This window comes from Ylistrum balloti, unplaced genomic scaffold, assembly GCF_031769215.1.
Source record: "Ylistrum balloti isolate Yb309-2 unplaced genomic scaffold, AGI_CSIRO_Ybal_v1 Utg369932, whole genome shotgun sequence".
Lineage (NCBI taxonomy): Eukaryota > Metazoa > Mollusca > Bivalvia > Pectinida > Pectinidae > Ylistrum > Ylistrum balloti.
Genome location: NW_026782044.1, coordinates 901057 through 927364, shown reverse-complemented (window position 1 = coordinate 927364; position 26308 = coordinate 901057). Strand labels below are relative to the sequence as shown.

The 26308-nt window shown below is 35.4% G+C and overlaps 1 protein-coding gene across 1 annotated transcript; it reads left to right on the top strand.

Annotated features, from left to right (window-relative positions):
- Positions 1-1742: 1742 nt before the first annotated feature.
- LOC132547061 (transmembrane protein 163a-like) lies at positions 1743-25984 on the top strand (the record flags this gene model as incomplete). Its single annotated transcript, XM_060210810.1, has 8 exons — positions 1743-1896; positions 11046-11168; positions 12655-12698; positions 13063-13151; positions 13694-13790; positions 19925-20036; positions 24471-24612; positions 25951-25984. Coding segments are annotated over 8 exons (795 nt in total), but the record flags the coding sequence as incomplete, so codon positions are not given.
- Positions 25985-26308: the final 324 nt, after the last annotated feature.

Here is a 26308-nt window from a genome sequence, read left to right as displayed (position 1 = left end):
TTGGTAGGGTAGGGGCCAAAGAGAAAAACCTTGCAAATGTCTAGCATCCTATTACTTTAATTTCAAAAAAGCAAAAGCAGGCAATCAATACAGGCCCATTGAGCCTCTTATTAAGCAGAAAAGAGAGCTGCATGAATCTGGCTGAATCTTAGCGGGTGTTACTATTATTCAGGGAACAGCGACATATTTGTATGATTCTTATTTAGCACGATGTTTCATACAAAAGGATTTTCAACACAGAAAATGCAGTTAAAATTTAAAAACCGCTCCATCTAAACAATAGTTTAAACGGATTTTTATCTGCAAACGTAGGATCCGGTATAATCTTGTCTTCCTCTGGCAAAGCGAAGAGATAATCCAATACGGTGGCGTGCTTACTTGGACCATACCAACGACTGACTAAACGTGTCATGCGCATTGATTTGTTATGAATTACTATTTCCGGTGTCCACAATACCAGAAACCTTCTTAATCCTTCATGTGGATAAACTATGTGTTTATCTTATGGAAATGTATTAAAGTAAAGTAATGGACATCTGTGTGGACACAGGTATGATATATTCACGACATAGTACATAAAATACCTGATTAAAAGGCTATAGCATACATGATGACAGACAGCAAGAAAATCGACCTCAGAGGATGTATTGTACAGTAGGAATGATAAGTTCTGATCTTATAAAAAAATCTATCATCACAAACATATATGCTCTCGTAAAGACAATTTCAGAGAAATGTATCAAATAACGGACGGTTCATGGACGTTCATTGTTGCATAAACACCAAAACATCATAATATATATTGAATTAAAATTACTTTTCCATATACAAAATCCAAGATGGCCGCCTGTCAGCCATTTTGTTGGGGTTTTTCTGATTAGTCCCAAAAATAGCAAAACTAAGAAAAAAGAGGAATCTACATATGAAATTTTAGAAAGATCAATCCAGCGTTTCTCAGCGATAACATTTTTACGGAAGATTTAAATAGCACATCATCAGATGATTGTGGACTAAAAGGCTTGAGTTTTGACAGTGTTTCTTCCTTTATCACTGCATAGATTAACATTATTTGTAATACACAACATAATCATGATAACGACTTTAGAAATATACATATATCTGTATTATTTTAATCATGTAAACACAAAAAACGCGATTTTTTTCACCTTTTTGTGAATTCCAACAGAGGATTTAGTTTAAACCCCCATTTCTTCATAGATGCATGTATGAGACAAGTAAAGGTCCATACAATGTTAGCATAATACAAATTAATATAGGTGAGGGTGACGTATATTTGATTTGGGGGTTTCATTTATTTGATAGCTTTACTATTTCATAATCCGAAAGTAAGCTTCTTTAGTAAACTAACAAGTTCCACTCGAACGAGCACATTGATAATACAAGCTATTGAACTCCATGTTGTCGGTCCGGTTTAGGTGTATATATGTATCTCTGAATCTACTTCTGTTTGTCTATGTATGTAAACCCCTATACTACATGCATATCGAAGCTTTAAAGTGTAGTGTCATTCGATTCTTTCAGGATAAAATACCAACATCATATAACTTAATAGCTTGAAAAGACATTTCTGGACTAGATCTTGATGAGAGGGTATTGTACAGCTGCTCAACAGAACAGACACGTAATCACGGCGTCGTAATGTACGAGAGTATTGTCATCTCTGAACAGTTGTCAGCGTACAGGGCTGTGGTCCCCTGACCACTGGATTCTCTGAGTACTAGTCCAGCGGTCCGCAACACCTAAACAAAATGTCGGACACAGAAGATAAATACAAACGTATTGCTAATGGAACGCCGGACATCGGAGACAAAGGAAGTGTCATGAACCATACTGGAAACGGCAAACCAGAATTGTCCCAATTTAGTCTCGAAAAAGGTAAAAAGTGCGACTAAGTGTAAAAATAAGTGTAAATCATACATATCTTTTCTTGGAACCAAACGTGAGTATTATAACATAATATCAACGTGAGTAGTGTTTGTTTCACACACCAGTAACGACATATCCTCTCGATACGGTTATTTAAACTAGTACATTTATCATATTTAAATAGACCTTATTCCATAGCATATCATGATTCTTTATATCAAGTCCTGTCTTGATCCTAATGTTATCGGTATGTACTACATTTTGTTTTCCTTGCTGTGTCTATATGTGACGTCATTCAACAATGTGACATCACAATGACACATATGAAAAGCCGTCGCGACAGTAGCAGATTACATTACAGTTTATGAAGCGCTAAATCACATTTGCGACAATTGTCTTTTTTTTTATTAAAAATAATTCATTTATCTCTTAATTTATTCAGAAAAATGACGTTTCTACACAAAATATAATGTTATTTTTAAAAGTAAATTAAACACTTCAGTTAGATCAAGGCTGAAATACTTAATTTTAGTGAAAATATATTTTCCTACTATACATGATGACGTCATTACAACAATGTACTCGCTTTCAGTATTATTTATTTATTTTTTTTATACTTATTTACATCTTCTATTAAGACCTTTAATTTTATTTCGGGATAATAGAGAGATTTGAGGTTTTATCCGAGATACCGTATTTATCCCCACGAAGAGCCCGCTCGATGATAAAGACCGCTAGATTAGTCAGTACTACTTTTATGTATTGTGCTATTCTTTTATTTACTTGTTTAGGTGTTTTTATATTACTCCATGAGAAGATCGTAATTAAGCATTCGTTAATCATTGTTGTTTACTATCATACTAGATGCTGTTGCTGCTGTCGTATCATTAACTGTGAAATTAGTACGGAAGCAAAGGGCGAAAGGACAATGAAAGCTTATTTATAACATATTAAATACAATTTGACATGTGACCTTGAGTGTAGGTCATTATCATTCACTGACCTATGATATCGGCAATTAGGTGAGGAGGCGTGGAGAGTGGTTCGGGAATGCTTACCAGGGGTAGTTTACATGTTTCCATGGAAACAGAGATCACGAATGGTAGAGAGCTATGGTCGAGTCTTTTAACAAGAAACTTTATCCTAATATAAGGGATAACATGCGACGGTCCACACGCATGTTGTTCAGTGAGGTAACCACCTTGGTGCAGTTAAAATGGAGATTCCTCTTGAATTAACCGTGACTGTTCACGAGGCGATAAGCCCAAATATCGGTCATACATTTCTGTATTTCTCTCCTACATGTCAAACTTTTTTTTTTTAATTTATATTAAGTATACAATAAATGTGTCACTTGGATCCGTGTTATAAGTATTTGTTAACACAAGTTAGACAAAAGATTGTGACCCTAGTAGTATTGTATGAGATGTGACAAGGCTTTGATATATATAATTGTAAGCGACATGGACTAAATTGAGCGTTACGTTACATAATTTTTATAAATATGGTGAGGTTTAAACTTGTGTGGGCTTTTAAGTTAATTGACCTAAGTGACCTTATATTAAGATTGCTCTCTGACCTGTGGACTACTCTTTAACCAAAATGGCTGGGGTTCAATTCAAATAGAATAACATTTGTTGCACGTTAAACTTATGTGCTTTGAATGTAATTAATTTCATTGTTAAAGTCGTGTTTAATTTTAACTTAGTGTGAGAAATAATTTGCCGCCTGAAGGGTCTCATGAATAATATAAAGACAAATAAAAATTGCATACACATTGAATTTCCCAATAAAAGAAAATGCCCATCGACGCATTATCGTTTGTGAATAACAGACAAATGCACAGGTAATAAGGTATTCTAAACATACCTATCCCTAGATATCTCTTTATTTTTCCTTTTGATGTATATACTACTGACATTTCGAAGGCCGCCTTTTTTTGTTAATTCTTTTATGATATTTTCGTAAAGTGTTTCATAAATGTGGTGTATGATGGCGTTTTATAGACTTTAATCATTCCTTGTTAATATGAAATGTCTCCTTTAAATATTCAATACCATGTTGCCATAAAAGATAATTATTGAAAACAATCTTTATCTCAAGTCACCATATTTGGGAAACACTTATCACATAAATATTTCCTGTATTAGGCAGTGACGGAAAACAGCTGTATTTTTGCACGCACAATAATTCGACAGAATTGCTTTCTTAATTTGCTTAAAGCCCCAATATACGTAAAAATCACTATAAAAAACAAACTTTATCTTATTTTCCCCGTAATATATGTAACAAAACAAATACTTTCCTTTAATTAAAGAAAATAAAACTGACTGTTTTCAATTTAATAAACAATGTGGGACCCACAATAATTCATACATTACCGCTCGTAGCGATAGCATTGCGCATGCGCATATTCCGCGTGTATAAACATGGCAGACACAGTACAGACGTTCACCAGTCGCTTCCTTTTTTTCCAATCATACATCAGGCCAGTTCTGAATTCTTACGTTATGATTGTGCGTCGTATCGTTTCTAAACTAAATATTCCTTCTAATAATTTCCCAAAAACTGAATGTTTATCACAGGAATACCTCAAGTCTACGACAAGACTTCGCAAACAATGTTTGTAAACAAAAACTTACCGTAGAAATAGCTGCATGTGCTTCCTCTATAAGTAGAAACTCTCGCGAGATCAGGTCACGAACTTTCCGACGTCGTTCGGCAACAATCGTAATTTCGATGGCGGCGTGTTTAAAATGGAGGTGTGTTTACAAATAGCGAGTTTCAACTGCTCATATATCAATACTTTATGCAGAAAGTCGTGGTAACTATTGTTTGAATAACTTAATTTTAACTACATCTTAGAGAATATCTCAATAATTATGTGTGATTCTACACTAAAGATTTGGTGAATGTTACGTATATTGGGGCTTTAAATGTTACGTTCAGAAATATGAATAGTTGTCAATGCGATTTTAAATGTGAACAAATCGATTTGTAAAAATTCATATAATCACTGTTATATACGTTGAAGTTTAGAACTATTTTTCCACACGCAGCAATTATTTTGGCGTCCGTCATCAGGCATAATTCCGCGTAACGCCAACGTCATATAATTGAATGAACAACAGAATTGTTTAAATTTAAATGGTCTGATTTTCAATCAATGTTGCAGGATAAATAGAATAAATGGTCAGTGTCTTAAAATATAAGCTGTATTTTGGCGATGGTGAAGAAAGGCAAAAGTGACCAGCCTCTAGCGAGTCACTTTTTCTGTCCTTCGTTATCGTCTGTCCACGTCGTAGTTAGTCAGCTTTGTTTATCTTGGTTTGTCAGGAAATATTTTTTCGTTCTTTTTCATTTATTTCTGTGTAATCTGACATGATTATGTGAATACCTGCCACAAAAACGCAAGTAAGCAATATCGGCAAGCTGTACGAATCTGAAACGGTGTACAAAGATTCGGTTGTAGATAATTCACCCGGAAATTAATATGACCTGGCACGCACACATTTACAATAGACGTTCTTAAATAAACAACTTTCTTTTGACTCTTAAACATATTCATTTATTCGTACATTTTAATCGTACTTTGTCATTTAACTGAGTTCACGTGTTTCGGGAATAAGTTATTTTTAAAATCCATTAAAGTTATTATCGTCTATTTCATACACTCAAACATCGCTCTCTAGTATGATTTGTACTATTCTTTAATATCACCTGGGTAACAACTTCTGATGAACCTAAAGCCTCGAGGTTTCCCGTTACCCTGTGCCAATTCTTAATTTACAGGAATACTGGCATGGTGTGATTCAGGATATTTCTATATAAAGATACTTAACATTCAAATAATTTGATTTTTATTTTTTTATGGAAAAGGATTTATATAAGTTGTTTAACATGTTTCCAATTCCTCTGTATACTTTGCTATGTAATATTCGCATGTTGTTATGGAATAAAATAAAGTTTATATTAAATAATTTGATTTTGAAAATTAGGAAATTTATCGAATTTTAGGGTTAGTGCATTCTCACATCGATCATTTTTCTTATAGTTGTGACAGCCAATCTTTTATTACATTAGCCGTTGTCTAGATTTCAAAGGTTTACGCCATTAGCATAGCTTGCTAGTCCTAGAAGGACGAAACAGCTGCATGTTATGCATTAACTGATTTTTAGCTAAAATGTACATTGTGAGGATATTTTTAATAATGTATTTTTATCTTTTGCACAATTCCATAACAAAAATATCTACTATTCGGTATATGTATATTTCGATGATAAATGCTGTTTACGCCGAATGTGTCGTCACTATTGATTAGCTATAAACAAAGGACAGACTTTATGTACTTAGTGCAGATGTAGAAGTTGTGGTAATATCAGCGCGTGCTATCGTTTATCACCACAAACCAACAGATGTTCTTTACACAAAACTTCACATACATAATTTACAAATATCGACATATGGTGTCTATTGTTTACGGGACCTACCGACTAGTTTGAAAATACATAAATATTATTTTTCTTGTCAAGAAATTATACGAGTGCCTATAACCTGTACCCAATAGCTGTAACTGTACGATGTAGTATCTTGATTCTGTGAAGTGTGTAAAGATCTGGGTTTTTTGCCGGATTTAAGTTGTGTTAGTTTCGTACAAGTTACTCTAAATGTCCTCTTCAGTATCATCACGTTGATATCATGTTAACATACCGATACTGGGTTAACCATCCATTTCAAGAACAGTTTGTTAAAAAAGTGCCGATTTCATTGCCTATTTTTTCCGGCTGAAGGTGAGATCCAAAACACTGTGGCGAGGTATGTTTTCTAGCAGAAATGGTAGTTTATGTGGAAATCAGAGAACCAACACAAAGAGATACATATCGATACGTAAAATTTACTACCGCATGCTGTGTGATATTTACTTACTTGTATCAAAACAAAGGGCGACACATATCGATACGTAAAATTTACTACGTCATGCTGTGTGATATTTACTTACCTGTATCAAAACAAAGGGCGACACATGCAAAGCATAACTTCCATAGATCAATAGTGATAGTAGTTTAGCTGTATACTGTATTCTCATCAAGTAAAAGTCAAGCATAAAAAAAGTCGATGGGTCATCAAATGAAGGCAACAGAATTTTCAAAATTCGACATATTGTTTGAATGAAGGATACTCACCAACAACACAATCGTGAATGTTGCTCGTCACTTTTTCACGATCAGAAGTTGCGGTATGACAAATGTTGTGGGAAAATGATAGCTTATTATCCAAACAATGCATATTTTGACCTTGTAGACGTGTAAAAATAATCCATGTCATCTTTGTATGGTGTGATAAAGCAATCAAAAGGGATGACTACGGTAACCAGGTACAATGAAGGGAAGAGATCGGATGTCCCGAGTTTTTAAATCTCTATTTGGTCGTTGTATCTTACCCTCTACTGACCCAGTGGGAAGGTGATCAATCTTTTCAACAAAACATATTTGCGAATGCATTTCATAATACTTTACCGAAACCTGGGATTTTTATATTTTGTCTGATACAAATCTATATGTACTCGAACTACATCGCTGATAAGGAAGGATGCCCGCGTTATAAACCTGTTGTATACACTGCCACAAGACAATGGCCTGAGATCCCAGAGATGATAAACTGTACAATACTTTGGTTAATTAAACACTTCAAATGCTGGTAAGGAAGCCTAAATCCCTAAACAAACAAGACATTAAATACACACTACAGTCAAATCTGTCTAACAGGCCAAATTTATACAAAGACCATCCGTGTATAAAAGTCGTTTTTGGTTCCCTGTGTAATGCAATTCATAGTTATAGAACCTCTGTATAAAGACCAACTGTGTATAAAAGCCACTTTTCTCGTCCCTTTAGTGGCCTTTATAGACAGGTTCGTCTGCATATAAAGTTTTGCCGCTTAGGAGGGAAAGCAAATTTTCAACTAGTCATAAATATGGCGTGGAAAAGTACAGATAGTTCCCCATTGTGATGTTCTATGATGTGAATTTTATAAATAATTAACATCTGGCTTTAATACATATTTTTATTGACAAACAGTGTGTCGTTAAATATCGCATGAAAAGCTTTGCAAGTTTATGTACTTTGTAACATAGGAATATCTGATACATGTAATAAATACATAGACATGTTGTATAAGACACGTGACACCGTAGTAGGACGTAAATTTCTGTAAAGTCATTAACTTTCGAGTGATACATAATTGAATCCATGGCTACAATCAGTCTTCAAATTAACATGTGCTGGATTAAATTTGTCGTTTTCTTCAGCTCTATTCATCCAAGGATTTTTTTTTATTTAAAATGAGATTTGAGCACAACGAAATCCTAAGATTTTGTTGTACACGTTATAGAGACAGGTGATGCAACAGACAGATCTTATATACACATCTATGGTGTAAATGCTATATAGTCACGTCATAACAGTCACGTGTTATTTACATCTAATACGAGTTCCGTCTAATTAGATAAATAAGGTTAGGACAACGAGAAGGTGTGATAAATAAGCCCAGCATTGTAAACATCATTAGGAGAGGGTGTTGAAGGTCATGTCTTTCGTCTGTATCCTTCAAGTATATACGTTATAACAGAAAGTTATTTAAAACGTGATACACAGAGTAGCGTGTGTTTAAGGTCGATAGTATTTGGGTTTGATATCGATTATATAGTTACAACAGTGAGTTATACGCTTTAAATATAAATATATATCCGGTATATTTACTTGTCACGGTTAACACACGCTTCAATGATTGTGTAGATTACAATGCCTCGGGATATGTGTTGTTTCTTCAGCTTTTAAATAAATATCCACACACGAACTTGAATTTTGAGGTCGGCTACAATTTAGAAAGCTTTAAAAACCATACATATCTATACCCCCTGAAGTATTAAACTATGTATGGATTTCCATTTCAGTGTCGGTAACACAAAGTGTTGATAGACATGCACAGGTAGTTTCCCATTTCAAATGTAAGACATTTTATGTAGATGAAAATGTATTTCAAGTTATCATGTGTTTTAAATATATCTGAGGGAAAATCTACATAATATATCAATTTGTGTGAAAGGCTTACATCTGTAAATATACATGTCTTTGATAAAATCATTTTCTTAGAAAAAAATAAAAAACAAGATATGACAACTGCATGTTAAAACTTCATTCTCTGTTAAATATAACGACCAGTACTCTTCTTCGGACGCGCTTAAACACACGAAAGACTTCACCATAAATTAAGACGGTCGATATTTATGAAACGATAGAACAGGTATTTTACTGGCGACGTGAGGGGAAACAATAAAACTGAAAATTGTATAATCGCCGCGTATTTCAAAACACATTGGGTTATCCTAATTCTAATTCATTGAGATTATTAAAAACAAAACCACTATAATTAAGTGCCATTTTACGCATAATTTCAGAAATCTGTGAATTTTGATGCCCTTATATAAACAGGCGACATTACGTGTCAGGCTATCGTTCATGACGTCATATTACAGGCAGAGTCGGAATGCATCGGGGTCACTGACGTAATCAACAAGCATCACGTTCACTAGATATATGGAGAATACATGGTCAGTGTCTTAAAACGTAAGTTGTAATTTGGCGAGGGTGTAGAAAGACTAAAATAGCGAGCCACTTTTGTCTTTCTGTCCCGAGCCAAAATACGGCTTATATTTTAAGACACTGACCATGTATTCCATTAATCCTGCCTCGCTGATTGAAAATCAGGCAATCAAAACTTTGTTGTTTAATCTATTTTTACCCGACGTTGACGTTACGCTGTATTTTGCCTGATGACGTACGCCATTAATAAATGCTCCGCACAGAAATATAGTTCCAAACTTCAACAAGATTGACAGCGATTTTATGACTTTCGAGAATAAAATTGTTTATTACAAGATATATAATTGCTTATTTCAACAGTTATTTATATTGTTAAACATATTTCTATGTAAACCAAGAAAATTATTCTGACGAGTTACCACACGTGCTAAAATGCAACTGTTTTCCGTCATTGCCGAATACAGAAAAAATCTTGCAGGTGTATTCCGACAATGGCAACGCCATTTGCAGGATAAAAATGGATATTTTGGGAACGGTTCGTCAAAGTGATATTGTCGCGATTCATTTCATTGGTCAATCAAATGTGGTGTTGCAATTAGAATACAGATACATGTAAGGCAAGACAGCTCAGTCATGTAGGTATTTAATGCTAATGCTACATTGAATTATACCTATAAACAATTTGACAAAAATGGTTACAAGTCGATTACAATGAAATGCTAAAACACACTGAACGTGGAAACGTGAAGTATCAACTTTGTCTTACTGGGATATGAATTATAAAATATGATTCAAATTTAGAAGCCATTAATTACATTAACATATTGAAATCGGTTTCACGTGCCTCTAAGGTATATCGTTCCCGTATTACATGTATATGCTGGAAATTGCAATAATAATCAACCTTTCTATATTAAGGTTTCAACATTGATCAGTGACTTGTGTTTCTTTAACCGCCTTGATTTAATTTATAAATCCGGCGGTAGACTCCACCGTGATTAAGGTGTGTTTCTACAGTGTCCTAAATCATGTTGTAGGCAACATCATTTCCTAAACTGGACATAAGATAAGGATTGCCCGATATCAAATGACCGATTTCTGTCCCAACTCTATGTCCTCTTGTTGTCATCTTGTCAGACACATTTGATTTGTATCAATAGTAGCCTCCGGTGGTGTCCGCATTTTTTATTTATACAAACGCAATGTTTTCCTTTTTCTTGCCCTAATTTAACAAACGATGACCGATATTAAGAATTCCCGATAGAAAACATAACAGATTAATAAGAAAATTGCCTTTACTCTAAGATTGTATAAAAGACATATGAATGAATAGTGTCTTTCAATACAGAATGATATATAGTAGAGCCACATAATAATGTACATGTATGTTTTCTTGTGGACACACTGTGGGTATGGAATTTCTATAACTAAATAAGTTTACGTCATTGTTTCAAGTTTAAGACACATAAATCTATAAAAAAAAATACAAAATAGAGTTGAAATATTATCCAATATAAATATCATATTTTCTTAGCCATTTTTGATTATCGTTTACAGCGGAACTTCTGGGAAAGAAAAGGAGAGTAAGCTTTGCGGCTGCCGTTCGCCTCCGTTATGCCGCCATCGTTGTGTCATGGCTGTCTGTGATATTTGCAATGGTACAGGGCGCACTGGCATTAGGTAAGACGCATGCCGTCTGGTGTAAGGATATATCCATTTATATGTATTTTTTCATTCTTATTGATCTAATCATTTTTTTTTCAAATCTGTTGATTTTCCCTCTATCTCAGCTTCCTGGTGTCATTTATATAATCATCAGCCATCGTGATTCGTCCGTTGTCATCCGCCTTCCGCCGTGCGTTAACTTTCCATTCAAATGACTTCTTCTCAATAACGAAATGGTCCAGGGTTCTGATATTGGGCCTGTAGCATGATGGGATGTAGGGCTACAAATCCTTTTTGAAATGAAAGACCTTGGCCTATTTTCAAGGCCACAGGGGTCAAATATGTTAAAATCTTTAAACGGCTTCTACTCAATAACCAAATGGCCGAGGGTGCTGATATCGGGCCTGTAGCATGCATGGATGAAGGGCTATTAAGTTCTTTTTAATATGAATGACGTTTACCATCTTTCAAGGTCGCCGGGTCAAAATCATTATACGACTTCTCAATAACCAAAAGGCCCAAGGTGCTGATATTGGGCCTGTAGCATGCTGGGATAAGGCCTACCAGGTTTGTTGAAATGAATGGCCTTGACTAATTTTCAAGGTCACAGTGTCAAATATGTTTAAATCTTTAACGACTTTTTCTCATATCCAAAAGGGCCAGGGTGCTCATGCTGGTATTTCTGATCCGTACTGTTTATATAAAGAATTACAATGTGTCATTTTCAAGATACATTCATCTTACGGAACCATGTAATTTCATTTGTTTTACTCGAAAGTCATTGACTTTTTTCTATTCACAACGTACAGAAAAAAGTTTGTCTCGGAAATTTATTTAATTTAAAGTCCCAATACACACATTCTTCGCTGAAAAAGCGAAGAGAAAATATAATATATCAACATTGATATCTTAATAATTAACTTATCTGAGAAATACTCAAGACGATATCGTCCGCTGGTATTGATATAAAAAGGCTGCTGGTATCCATTTTCTATAAACATGCCTTCATTTACGATCTTTGCCGAACAGTGGTCGGGAAAAAATTGACTTTTCCGTGAGAGATAGGTATTTAACCTTTACACGTAATCGTCCTATTCAGACTACACAGTGAGTCCTCGAATAACTATACAGCCACATTCTATATGTTATATGACGTCAGTAAAACTGCCCCGCACACGCGACATCACACCTGTAAACACGCCTACACACGCCTGTATTTTTACTTTACATCGATTTTATTTCAAATGGGCCCAACTTTTATGAAACATCAAACATAATTATCAAGTGAAAAAGATTTTTCAGAATTTTTCTGAATCTCGTAAATTTGCCAAATGACTCTTATATTAATGCTTTGATATCTGTTGTGGACGATTAATCCTCAACACCTCACCGAGATAATTAAGCTGTGTCAGCATTAAGGTATAGACATTTCAGGGTCAGTCGGTACTAACACAGGTGTGTGTTCCAGAATCTCGTGTTATTATCGTGTATTTCTTTACAGTGCTTTCCTTAACAAGAAACAGTTCTACGTTATTCGGATTCGGGGTAGGTTATCAACATCTCTCTGTGGTTTCTCAAAAAGTCCTTAAAATTCCGAAAAAAACAGCATTTGTAATCATTAAAGAAACAGTGTTGAGGCTGCTAGCTCATTCCTTATCCAAGTTTGTTTAGAAACACTCAATAAAAAGTATTGAAAGCAAAATTTTAAATTATAAAATCCCAATTTTTATGCATGATTTTAAATTTCCAACGTTTATCATTGATCAATTACAAGGATTTTTTCCTCGATAAACATTGTCCTTATAAACATTCCTTATCAAAAATTTACTTTTTTTCTCTTTTTTTTCTTTACACATTTGAAAGTATTTTCCGTACATTTGTAAAACAATCTGCCTTTCTTTTCCGGAAGTTGGCGGCTCTTCTTGACAGCGCCTCATCAATAGTTGTACTGTGGAGGTTTCATAGCAAAGAAATTTACTCGGATGCCGCGGAATCCAGGTAAATAAAAAAAAAGTAGATAGAAATTTATTTTATACAGCACTGACACTTTCTAATTGGTTTTGGAAATATAGATGTTTTGTTACAGGAGCAATCCGTAGAATCACCATTACAGGAAGGATATTTCATGTCTTCTCTCATTAATATCATATACCTGTCACAGGTATGATAACGTATTGATCCATTTTACGTGGGCGATCAAGGCACGGATGAAAAATGTCGATACTCCATTCATATATGAAATATTTCATTTTTATCAAACATTATTTTTTCTTCGTTTTATTACATTTTTGCCAGTGAAATATTGGAATTCATTTCATAAAAGAAATTAAGATAATTATTTCGACTTTAGTTTTCAAATATAGTTATAAATGTAGTTGATTTCATAGCATGTGCAATGAAGTTTGGATTTTAACTAATTTAAATTTTAATAGCCTTTTTGATAGTAACGAATTTGTTTCAATTCACAGCCCTTTTAATAATGGTTACGAATGTGTTTAACTTACTATCCTGTTGAGTATAGTTAATTTTTTTTATTCCAGCGCCTGTCTAATCATCGGGTTCTTCTTTTTATTGTCGTCATTTTTCCTGGCTGGAAAAACGATATATGATTTAGTGCTGCACATTAAAGAAGTAAAGGTTGGTAAATCTACTTAACAAGTCCTTGTATACTACCATGGTGCCATCATTCTGTTTTTTACGTCTGAACCTCTCTCCGTGTAAGGTCATCATTTATTATATGGATGTCTCCTGGAAGCTATAATTGAATATAGTCAATACTTTTGAGGGACTTGATTAGGACACAGATAAGTGCTCTTCTTCAGTATCTTGATATCAAATTTCGATAAAGTGATGGAAGTGAAAGGGAATTAGATTTTATTTTATTGAAAATCAATTTTATTTTATTTCACATCTCTCTAATTTGTCAGTAGGCTCAGGGAACCGCAATAGTTCAGACGGTTAGAGCGTTGACTCGCGTACCCTTGAGTGAAGCCCAAGACGCGTGGTTCGATTCTTCCTTCTCGTATCGGATTGTACTCAGAAAGCTGAGAAACCTGTTGTTCAGTGTTGTAATGATGTCCTCGTGCAAGACGCTTTACCCTGCTTACTCTAGATCTCAAACGATGGGTCTACTGTTCAGCGAGTCATCCATAAGCTATAAACAGACCCTTCCTAAACATAACGCAGACTTTTCACAGGGCGATAAACCAAACAAACAAGAACAAAAATCTTTTAATCGCTTCATAACTCTTTTATAACACGATATACTGTCGCTATATGATGTATACTTTATTGTAATTGGTTAATCATGTATGTTACTAAGACTACCAAAAGCACACAAATACTTTTACTACAGTTCATGAAGACAACTTGTATCATTAATTCATGTAAGCGGGTCTGTATTGATGATAAAAATAACAGTAATATAATATACGGTGACTATCAGCTACATACGCCCACATATCTATCAGCAGTATAAAGTATGACTACCAGTTACGTTGACTATCATTACTAAAACAAGGGTCATAACTACAGATTTATCAGCAGTATAAAGTATGACTACCAGTAACGTGAACTATCATTACTAAAACAAGGGCCATAACTACAGATTTATCAGCAGTATAAAGTATGACTACCACTTACGTGAACTATCATTACTTAAACAAGGGCTATAACTACAGATTTATCAGCAGTATAAACTAAAACTACCAGTTAAGTGAACTATCATTACTAAAACAAGGGCCATAACTACAGATTTATCAGCAGTATAAAGTATGACTACCAGTTACGTGAACTATCATTACTTAAACAAGGGCTGTAAATACAAATTTATCAGCAGTATAAACTATAACTACCATTTTTACTTTAACATGAATTTTCACCTTTTTCAACTAAAATTTTGTAAGCAACTCCCATATATACTTAGAAACATGGGAATACAAGCTTTCCAAATCTTCTGAAAAAATCATGTGTTACGAATAATAATGTTACCATAGCAACCACAATTTTAAACATTTGAAAAAAAAAATCAAATTTCTATTGGTAGCAAATGTTTTCGACGATGGAAGTGAATAAAAAATACATCCGAAATTCATAGTATTGTGAATTACTGAAGTAGAAACCTAAGAACATGTATATGCCAGAAATTTACTAATTCGTGGTTGTTGCCATGGTTACTAGCTCGTTTTTCGAATATTTGATGTTGTTGAAATCAGCAAATTTTATTTTGGTCTGTCTAAATTTCATTACCTAAAAAGGCTTTGCATAACAGAATTAACAGTTTAGTCAACCACCAGAATGTATAATAGGAAACTGAATAAACTTACTACCGATGAAGGGAAGGTGTGAACGTTTCAAGTACTGTAGTACTGAACAAAGTATTGATAGTATTGTACTGAAGTACTTCACCAATCGAATTCCTTAAATTTATGCAACAAGCTCTCTGATTGGCAGAGCCAAGTCTAGATCGATTGTGGGTGGAGTCAGGTGAAAAAACACAGTGCAGACATCGGCATTTTACAAACACGCGACTGTCGTGAGAGGTTAATTGGAAGAGTCCAAGTCACAGGTGGCTTCAGATCAGACCTAATTGGGTTGTCCCATTTGTTTCGTTCTACACCCAATGATACCTTGCTTTTCCATCGATGGTACAACGAGAAAACGAAAGTTACTCAGTACTAAACTAATTTACGTACAAAATATATATCAACAGGTTAGATCACTGGGACCGGAGAATTCATAACATCTTAACAGTGAATATAGTCATATAGTCATTCTGTACTAGTTTTATTTATTTATTTTTTTTTTTGAAAGGGGGGGGGGGGGGAGGGTTGGCTCAAAATATTTCGGTTTAAGCCCAAGCTCTATTATATGTAGCAAAGAATTACGAATTACCTGGGACCTCCTGATATATGCCAATAATTCATACTGCATTAAAAAATAAAGGAATTCTGTGGTCCCATATATTTTTTATTTTATTTTTTATCTTTCCATCGAAAATTATACATATCCGCAACATGTGAAAAAACTTTGAAGTTGGTTGGGCGGAATATCTAGAGCATTTACTACTGCAAGTTCCAGAAATTCTGACACAAGTCGGGTATTTGCCCGAAGCCTCTGTCTCATGACATTGAATACATATTCAGTTACGTTGTATTCCGGGGAATAAGGCGGCTGAAAAACCAGGGACACGCCATATTCTTTCAGCATAAAATGCGCTCTCCCTGTCTATGGTGATGGAATCCACAATTATCCATCACAACCACATCGCCTTGTACAAAAACAGGAGTCCCCATATCGTTCGTATCGGACATAATTTCGTCGAAGAAAATTTTGCGTACTGTTGCCGTCGTCGGACATTTTTCCAGCGATTACTTAGTAATTGTTATGTAACTGATAGTGTACATTAACTCCGCCTACCGGAACAAATTGGGTGTCAGATCAACTATTCAGAATGTCTAAACTCCGCCCCCGACCAATCACAGAGGTCGTTGTATACTTGACTCGATTATTTGAATACTTCAATACAATAGTATCAATACTTTGTTCAATACTATAGTAAGTGTGTCGTTCACACCTTCCCTTCATCGGTAGTAATTGTTAGAATTTTACAGCAAAATTATTTCTTTTCGGATTGTAAAGTTGCCATAGCAACCAAAATTTGATTTTGTTTTGAAAAAAAGGTTGATATTGTGTGTGTAAAAAGATATTGACAACCTAGAAGAAATCGAGTCAAAAAAGTTTTAGTTTTGTAATGGCATTTTTTTTTTTTTTTTTCTGTCCAGGAAAAAAAACATAATTTAAGATTTATGGTTTTATATTGTTTAAGCCCACCCCACCCCATTCCCATCTGTAAATATCATATTGATAACAAGAGAACTGATTGTTACACTTTTATTAGGCCTATAGTAGGAAGTAGTAACTACCAATTACATAAACTCTGGTATATCTCGGCTAAGAGAGAGAACCTAAAGCGTTAAAGCTCAACTGAATTATCAATGGAGACATTGAGAAAAATTGTTAAGAAGGAAGAACAGATATCAGATCCCAAATTTTCCGACTGCACTGGATATTCACTACTTGAGATTAAGAATTTTAAAAAACAAAACAAAAAATATTAGAAGTATGCATGGGTGACGAAGAACATGTTCAAGCAACCACGGAGAATTATGGCCTGTCGTTAAACTTAATGTTAATGAACATAAAGGTTGTTGTAGTTTTGTCGCTGTTCCTATCAGCAAACGCTTTGATGTGAGAAAATGTCAGGTTTTCAACATAACATGTTTATGCAACTATGGTGAGATATTAACCGTGACTTTAGTGATACAGACTTTATAAAACAATGATTATCGAAGTTTTGTCGTAGGTTGCTTTCAGCAAAAGCATTCATGTGAGAAAAACACGACGATGTTAACATACTAAGCTGGGTGGCATATCAGTTAATATAATTTTTGTGTGGATCTCGAAATAAATATAAATTAACATGAAGTCGTCACTGCCTAAAAGTGAACGCAAGTCGTTCAACTTTTTGAACTGAATAATTCATGGCCTCACTAACACACGCCGACATAGATTCGCATAAAGTTATACAAAGTATAGTATTCATACTGTATATCTTACAAGTAATATTATAAAGCTGCTGATATTGGGAATTTTCCATCAGTATACAGTAATGTTTATTTTATGTATAAATCAATGATTCAATGCTTGATGAATTGCTGCCATATATATATGTATGTAACCTTGAATAATTATTTATGGAAGAGGACGTTCCTAAATTCTTTAACTTGTGTTCATTTCCATTTGATTTTTGGTCAAATAAAATATATTTAAACTAGACTACCACATATACCAACGTGTTGCCACGGACTTCGATCTATCTCCGTGGTGTCATCGCCGTCTTATGCACGACGATCATGTCAGAGACCGGATACTGATGTAATGAAAATTACAAGTTTAGGAATTATGTCTATTTTATCGTTGTATATTATATCTAAAATATATAATTATTTACATTTTTTATTGATTTTCTTCCGTTCGTTCATAAATCTATTCGTAAGGGTCTCTTCTTTACTACAAGTTTGGATTTTATAATAAACAAGGATGGAACACCTATATTAATGCATTTATATTTATTAACTTGTGTGAGTTGAGTAAGGCCATTGTTTCATATATATAATAACCTGATTGTCAAATTCATCGCGTCTCCTGAAATGTTGAAAAGGCCGTAATAGCGGACGTTAAACCTGTAAGATAAATGAATAAATAAAGTCAACTTTCTATATTGGAATGTTGTTATTACTGATCTTTACAAAAATCAATGTTTGTTTATTTAATGAAAACATATATGATCGACAGCTGAAGCTTGTTGGTTTAGAATTACAACACAAAATACCATAAAGCGCCCGCTGAGCTCGCGTCTTTCACAAACTTCAGAAAGCGGTCATTAAAAATATACATAGTTTATGTAGGGTAGGTGCGTTTACAAGTATTGTGCGATATCGCAAGTGCTGCATGTTTTTTTTTTCTGAAGTCATATCACAGAATGCAGGTGTATAATCATTCAAGAGCTCGCTGTGTAGTCTGAATAGGACATACATTATGTATTGTTAATGTGTCATCTCATGGAAACGTTTGAAGGATTTTCCGACTTTGATTCGGCAACGATCGTAAACGGAGGGATGTTTGAAAAAAAACGGAATTTCAACAGCTTGTTTATCAATACAGATGCACGTGCATACGGTTTTGAATATTAGATATCCATGTATTGACATACTAGTGAAAGATCTCGTTCTTTATGAACATATATGTGGAATACAAACCGGACACGTGAATAGATATTTACACCGTGCACACGACTTCATCAATCCAAGATGTCTGTAAAAATGCCTTCTATTTTAAACTCCTGAAAAACGTTAGAAATATCTACAAAATTAAAATTGACTGGGTTGTTCAGCATTTTCTCCAAATTTATGAGATATAATCTGTAGTTCAATACCTCCATAACTAAGGGAGATAGGTCTGTTTTCCCAACACAGACGTCACAATAAGTAGAAATGCGTAGTTGGGAGTTAAGTGGTTAAACAAGGGCCATCACCACAGATTTATCAATAGAACACACTAAAACTTACGTATAGTAGTAATATTTTTTTATGTACGACTGTCATGATTAATTTCTGTAATGTTTTTTTCTGTTGTTCTCAAATATCGTGGTTTTACAACAAAATTCCGTGGACGCTGCGTTTCGTTGATGAATAGTACACAATCGGCAATAAAATATCAACTTTGAAACTGTGTGGTTTATCAATTCGTGGACATGTAAATGCGTGGATGAAGAGTAAAACCTATTCCATCAAAAATCAACACACACACACCCCTCCCACCCCCACCCGAAAATAAACGGGTTTTACGTAACGTTACTTTAGTGTCGTTATTGTATACTAGTATAACTACTTAAATGAACCTGATTATATGACATGATTAATTAATGTATCTATTCCATCAATGAATACCGAGACATTTTAAATATTTTAAGACTAACGGGCCTTCGGACTATTGGGCCTTCGGATTATAAGGCGGTCACCATTTCATGTGTTTACGATGCCCACAATGATTTTTTTATTAAAACACTGAATACGGGTCTCTTCTATTTGTTGTGAATGGACATAACATTGATATTTTTTTCACATTGAGGTCGTCCATCATTTTGTTTACGGTTTCCGTGTAACTTTTTATGGTCTCTATAATCACCGCTCTCTGTCTTACTGTTTCAGTCTATACTGGTGTGGACATTGTCTCTGGTTAACGGTATAATCAACGTGGTACTTGGTGTTTCCAAAATATGTATTGGCTACAAGATAGAAAGTATGGCACTTCTCACTGACAGTAAGTATTGATTTTTGGTGGGTGGACACCTTTTGTAACTAGAGAAAGTAAAGCGATGTGAATTACGGATAAAAGTGTGATAGGCTGTTTACATGTGAATACACAAGACAAATGGGACAAAACAACCATATTGACGAAAATCATACTTCAAACTGGAATAGCATATAACAATAGCAAATAACGAACAAAGAAAATACTTAAAATAGTACAAAGAGAATACGACCAAGTGTTCCTAAAGGAAAAGCACATTCTGCTTTGCTGACAACACCCAACATGTAAACATAAGTCATACCAAGGGTTGTCAGGTTCTCAAAATTGGAAGGTTATCGACAAGATGAAAAAACCTACTACCAACTTATCATGAGCTTGTTGCGGTTGATACTTGCGTTGTTAATTAAAATCTGATATTAGGATCAAACCTTATAATATCGTATCGACAAGCAACACGTTCACACCAAGTGTTCCGTAACCTGAGCCAAGAACTGGATACTGTCTGGCGTCTAAAGGAGGAAATATTATTTATAGATCCTTCTCCAGAATCTTCGTCTATATTTTGTTTTTCGTCAAAAATGTCAGTCCGTACATTACAGATGTGTCGCCGTTCTAGGACTTGTCAATGATGTTGAGAACTTTTATGATCGAAATCTAGAAGGCGATTCGGTATAATATAAATTGGCTGAAATTAATCATGAAATATGGGTTTGAATCTATCAATTTATGTAGAGAAAGCGTTCAGTGTGAAACATCGTTTTAATGGCAGCAAAATGGAATCCTGTATCATGATACAGTGATGAAAGTCGCTGTCCGCTTTTTACGACAACAATATTTGTACACGATGATACTTAATCCTATACATGCCTAGAAAATATCAGATTGCATTTGTGGGCTTTTGTCTATAATTTGCTTCCTACCGAACCGTCGTGAAAGTCAAATTAAGATTTCACAGTTTTATAGTCATCCTGCTAATCTCAATAACAAATCTCCTTTACAAAACACTGCTCTCCAAACATTTCTTTATTTCTTTGTGGCTCTGGTATCATAATACAGGTAATTAGTTACGAGATTATCACGACAAAGAGAAGACTGAACCCCAGTATGTATTGAATACAAGTGAAAAGTTACATCTAGATCTCAAAGCCTAGTACGCGTTTACTGAAATAATAATATTGACAATATTTAACATTATCATTTTCAGAGCTGAAAAAGCTCCGTCTACCTGCATGTAAACAGACTCTTCTGCCTTGTAGTTGGTGAATTAAAACAATTATCTAAGAGGCAGACAGATCAGTCCATCGTATAATGAAGTTTAAAAGAGTTCCCTACATGTACAACAACACTGGTGATGTATAAGATAATATCTATATTGCTATACATTTTGTAGCGTTGTTTAAAAAAATGAGACATTATCAATGTAAGGCAACTGAAAGGGAGTGAAATATCCACTCCTACATACATACATACATACATACATACATACATACATACATACTTATTTACATACATACATACATACATACATACATACATACTAACTTACTTACTTATTTACACACACACACACACACACACACACACACACACACACACACACACACACACACACACACACACACACACACACACACACACACACACACACACACACACACACACATACATACATACATACATACATACATACATACATACATACATACATACTTACTTACTTATTTACATACATACATACATACATACATACATACATACATACATACATACATACATATGTGAAGACGTCAAAACACTTAAACAGCCAATATGCTTCGGCTTTTAAGTTGTAATTTTTTTTTAGATATTTCTATAAATGGGATTCAAGGTCTCTTATGCTTATAACCGGTTTCAGAACGACAGATCACAACTGCTCTAAAATCTCTTTACTTCTATATGTTTGTTTCTCGATCTGACATATCTATGTCAATGACGTCATCAAATCTGCTTCAGATTGCGCCTCTTCTGAATATCATCAGATTAATGTATGTTTTATTATCTGTACGTATCTGTTCATCATAATATGTAATACATCCAGGTCATGTGTGATGAAGGGACTAGTTACAATGTCGACGCTTTAATACATCTGGGTCGTGTGTGATGAAGGGACTAGTTACCGGGTCGTGTGTGATGCAGGGACTGGTTACCGGGTCGTGTGTGATGAAGGGACTAGTTACCGGGTCGTGTGTGATGAAGGGACTAGTTACCGGGTCGTGTGTGATGAAGGGACTAGTTACCGGGTCGTGTGTGATGAAGGGACTAGTTACCATGTCGACGCTTTAATACATCCAGGTCGTGTGTGATAAAGGGACTAGTTACCGGGTCGTGTGTGATGAAGGGACTAGTTACAATGTCGACGCTTTAATACATCCAGGTCGTGTGTGATGAAAGGACTAGTTACCGGGTCGTGTGTGATGAAGGGACTGGTTACCGGGTCGTGTGTATTGAAGGGACTAGTTACCATGTCGACGCTTTAATACATCCGGGTCGTGTGTGATGAAGGGACTAGTTACCGGGTCGTCATGATAATACATCCGGGTCGTGTGTGATGAAGGGACTAGTTACCGGGTCGTGTGTGATGAAGGGACTAGTTACCATGACAACAGATTAATACACCCGGGTCGTGTGTGATGAAGGGACTAGTTACCATGACAACAGATTAATACATCCGGGTCGTGTGTGATGAAGGGACTGGTTACCGGGTCGTGTGTGATGAAGGGGCTAGTTACCGGGTCATGTGTGATGAAGGGACTAGTTACCGGATCTTGTGTGATGAAGGGACTAGTGACCGGGTCTTGTGTGATGAAGGGACTAGTTACCGGGTCGTCATGATAATACATCCGGGTCGTGTGTGAAGAAGGGACTATTTACCGGGTCGTGTGTGATGAAGGGACTAGTTACCATGTCGACGCTTTAATACATCCAGGTCGTGTGTGATGAAGGGACTAGTTACCGGGTCGTGTGTGATGAAGGGACTAGTTACAATGTCGACGTTTTAATACATCCAGATCGTGTGTGATGAAAGGACTGGTTACCGGGTCGTGTGTGATGAAGGGACTGGTTACCGGGTCGTGTGTGATGAAGGGACTAGTTACAATGTCGACGTTTTAATACATCCAGGTCGTGTGTGATGAAAGGACTAGTTACCGGGTCGTGTGTGATGAAGGGACTGGTTACCGGGTCGTGTGTGATGAAGGGACTAGTTACCATGTCGACGCTTTAATACATCCGGGTCGTGTGTGATGAAGGGACTAGTTACCGGGTCGTGTGTGATGAAGGGACTAGTTACCAGATTAATACACCCGGGTCGTGTGTGATGAAGGGACTAGTTACCATGACAACAGATTAATACATCCGGGTCGTGTGTGATGAAGGGACTAGTTACCATGACAACAGATTAATACATCCGGGCCGTGTGTGATGAAGGGACTAGTTACCGGGTCATGTGTGATGAAGGGACTAGTTGCCGGGTCTTGTGTGATGAATGGACTAGTTACCGGGTCTTGTGTGATGAAGGGACTAGTTACCGGGTCATGTGTGATGAAGAGACTAGTTACCGGGTCATGTGTGATGAAGGCACTAGTTACCGGGTCATGTGTGATGAAGAGACTAGTTACCGGGTCATGTGTGATGAAGGGACTAGTTACCGGGTCGTGTGTGATGAAGGGACTAGTTACCATGACAACAGATTAATACATCCGTGTCATATGTGATGATAATACATCCGGGTCGTGTGTAATGAAGGGACTAGTGACGTGCTGAGTATGAATGTATGAAATATTACAGGATGACCTGCTACAGCTCATCGTGAGAATAGTATAGGCCTAAACAATGTGTGATGTGAGGACTGTAACCTCACCTCTCAGTATAAAACATCAGAACAGCATTGGATGGACTCACGTGACTTTAGCTGATTTGCTCCTTTAGTTATTGTTAACATGCTGATCAGTGCTTTTCTGTTGGTAACTTTTAACACAATCTTATACACACACCATCTAAACATCAAACAACAGTAACATTTAGTGTGTATAGACATATGATTCTAATAAAAATCATTCAGTATAACACGAATCCTGCACAAATATACAACTTCATTACATAGACTGTTTGATATAACAAAATATGCTGTAAACTGACATGGCGTCATAACCAAACGGTTGGGCTAATTAAATCCTATGGACTTTTGATTGTTTAATCATTATGTGTTGTAACACTCAGAAGGGGTGTTAAACTAAAGCCAAAACACAAAACACTGAAATAATTCAAATAATTTTAATCCTGAACCCCCCTCTTCCACCCGAGCATGAATCATTGGTGCAGTAATGCGTTTTGGTTATCATCGAGAGATTCAATGAAACCTTTCCTGAGTTATCTCATTATCTAATCAACTTTTACATTCTACAGGTGCTATAACGATCATTGGTGCAGTAATGAGTTTTGCAGTACTAGGAGCGCTTGAAGCATACATTGCAGATGCATCACTTTGGTATATCGATTCCATATTTGGAATAATTTGCAGTTTGATATTATTCACATTTTCCGTGAAGTAAGTATAACCATCATGAATTTAAATTTAGGGATACGCCTAAGCTGTATCGACGGTACACTATATATTTGCGGTACAGTATCGGCGGTACAGTTTGTATTGGCGGTACAGTATATATCGGCGGTACAATTTTTATCGGCTATACAGTATATATTGGCGGTACAGTATATATCGGCTGTACAGTATATATCGGCGGTACAGTATATATCGGCGGTACAGTATATATTGGCGGTACATTACAGTATATATCGGCGGTACAGTATATATTGGCGGTACAGTATATATCGGCGGTACAGTATATATCGGCGGTACAGTATATATTGGCGGTACAGTATATATTGGGGTACAGTATATATTGGCGATACATTACAGTATATATCGGCGGTACAGTATATATTGGGGTACAGTATATATTGGGGTACAGTATATATATATTATATCTATATTTACGGCGGTCATGTAACAGGCAACCCGGTACCCCAACAATTTACCTCTGGCAGCCCTCTCTACTGGGTTAAACTAAATAGATATAAATATAACCCTACATCGGATTAAATCATATTTACAGCAATAATATGGACATATATATAATATGGTATAATACATATTTACAGCTGTATATATCGGCGGTACAGTATATATCGGGGTACAGTATATATTGGGGTACAGTATATATTGGCGGTACATTACAGTATATATCGGCGGTACAGTATATATCGGCGGTACAGTATATATTGGGGTACAGTATATATTGGGGTACAGTATATATCGGCGGTACAGTATATATCGGCGGTACAATTTTTATCGGCTATACAGTATATATTGGCGGTACAGTATATATCGGCGGTACAGTATATATTGGCGGTACATTACAGTATATATTGGCGGTACAGTATATATCGGCGGTACATTACATTATATATTGGCTGTATAGTATATATCGGCTGTACAGTATATATTGGCGGTACAGTATATATCGGCTGTACAGTATATATCGGCGGTACAGTATATATTGGCGGTACAGTATCGGCTGTACAGTATATATCGAGCTGGTAAACTTAGTTACACATCGCTAGTAAAACGGACATTTGCGATACCATAATAAAAATATATCGCCACAAATTGTTAACACAGTTAAGTCCTTTCTGTTCGAATATAGCTTCCTGTGAAAAATTCAAATTGTAAAGTGGACCCATGATAATTGATACTATAAACACTAATGGTCAGTTACAATATCTTGTCGTTGTTGTGTAACAGTTTTATTACTTTCTATTTTAGCATATCTTAAATCGTAAAACATTTTATAATGTTACTAATGATTTTTACCGTATCTTTCAGACTGATTATTAAAAATTCAACGCCACATCAATGATTCTAGAACCATGAAGACGTTATGCTGATCACACGAAAGCTCCTTAGTGGAAGACAGACGGACATAGCAAAAATCTTACATAAATGAAAAGATAATTGCCGAAGTGGATATACTCAAAATGTTAACCTATATAGGAGACACAGACAGAACCGAAATGTGCCTTGATTGTATGGGAGACGTCGTTTACTGAGTTTGCGATATTATTAACTGTCGAACTGAGAGGTAAAAACAACAGGGATATATTTTACTTATTTTACCTATAGCTTTCCTATTTATCTTACCAAGAGCTTTCGATGGTCAGTGTCCATTTTGGTTACTGGTGAT